We start from the raw sequence: 608 nt of genomic DNA on the forward strand, positions 1-608 counted from the left end.
CTCCCAGAGGGCCCCGCGCGCGCCGGGTCGCGCTGCCCCCCGGGACTTGGAGTCCTCTCCGCGCCTCTCCCGCGCCTCCCGCGCGCCCTGGAACTTCCCTTCCCGGCGTGCCCCGCGAGTCCCCGCCCCCCGCCCCCCGTCTCATCTCCCGCCCCTGCGGCTGCGCTCGCTCGCCGTCGGCCGCGGGGAGCGGGCCGGCGCCATGCCTGAGGTGACGGACGGCTGCTCGCTGGCCTCCCCGGCGTCCGCGTGTCGCACCCGGCACCTGCACCTGCGCTGCGGCGTGGACTTCGCGCGCCGGGCGCTGCGCGGGACGGCCGCGCTCACGGTGCAGGCGCGGGAGGGCCCCCTGCGCCGGCTGGTACGACGCCCCGCGCTCCACGGCCCCGGCCCCGCGGCCTCCCCGGGGCTCCTGCCCCCCTCGCGGCCCGCCTCGCCCGCCCGCCGTCGCGACGCTCCTACCCCCGGGCCCTGCCCGCTTCAGCCCACCCGCCCGCGGCACGCACCCCGCCACGCCCGCCCGCGTGCTGCGCCGTCGGCCTCCTCCGCGCCCTCGCCCCCGCGTCCAGCGCCGCGTCCGCCCCCGGCCTGCCGCGTTCCGCCTTGCG

At 82.6% G+C, this 608-nt stretch overlaps 1 protein-coding gene across 2 annotated transcripts in view; it reads left to right on the top strand.

Moving 5' to 3' along the window:
* The first annotated feature begins 202 nt into the window (after positions 1-202).
* LTA4H (leukotriene A4 hydrolase) overlaps positions 203-608 on the top strand; it is a 25,168-nt gene continuing 24,762 nt past the window's right edge. The window contains exon 1 of one of the 2 annotated variants that reach the window (XM_008050569.1): positions 203-361. In XM_008050569.1, coding sequence (XP_008048760.1) covers positions 203-361 — 159 coding nt within the window. The remainder of the gene's footprint in view (positions 362-608) is intronic. The other variant, XM_021708849.1, reaches the window with a different exon arrangement.

Source organism: Carlito syrichta, unplaced genomic scaffold (assembly GCF_000164805.1).
Source record: "Carlito syrichta isolate Samal-C Ts95f unplaced genomic scaffold, Tarsius_syrichta-2.0.1 Scaffold151675, whole genome shotgun sequence".
NCBI classification, from domain to species: Eukaryota; Metazoa; Chordata; class Mammalia; order Primates; family Tarsiidae; genus Carlito; species Carlito syrichta.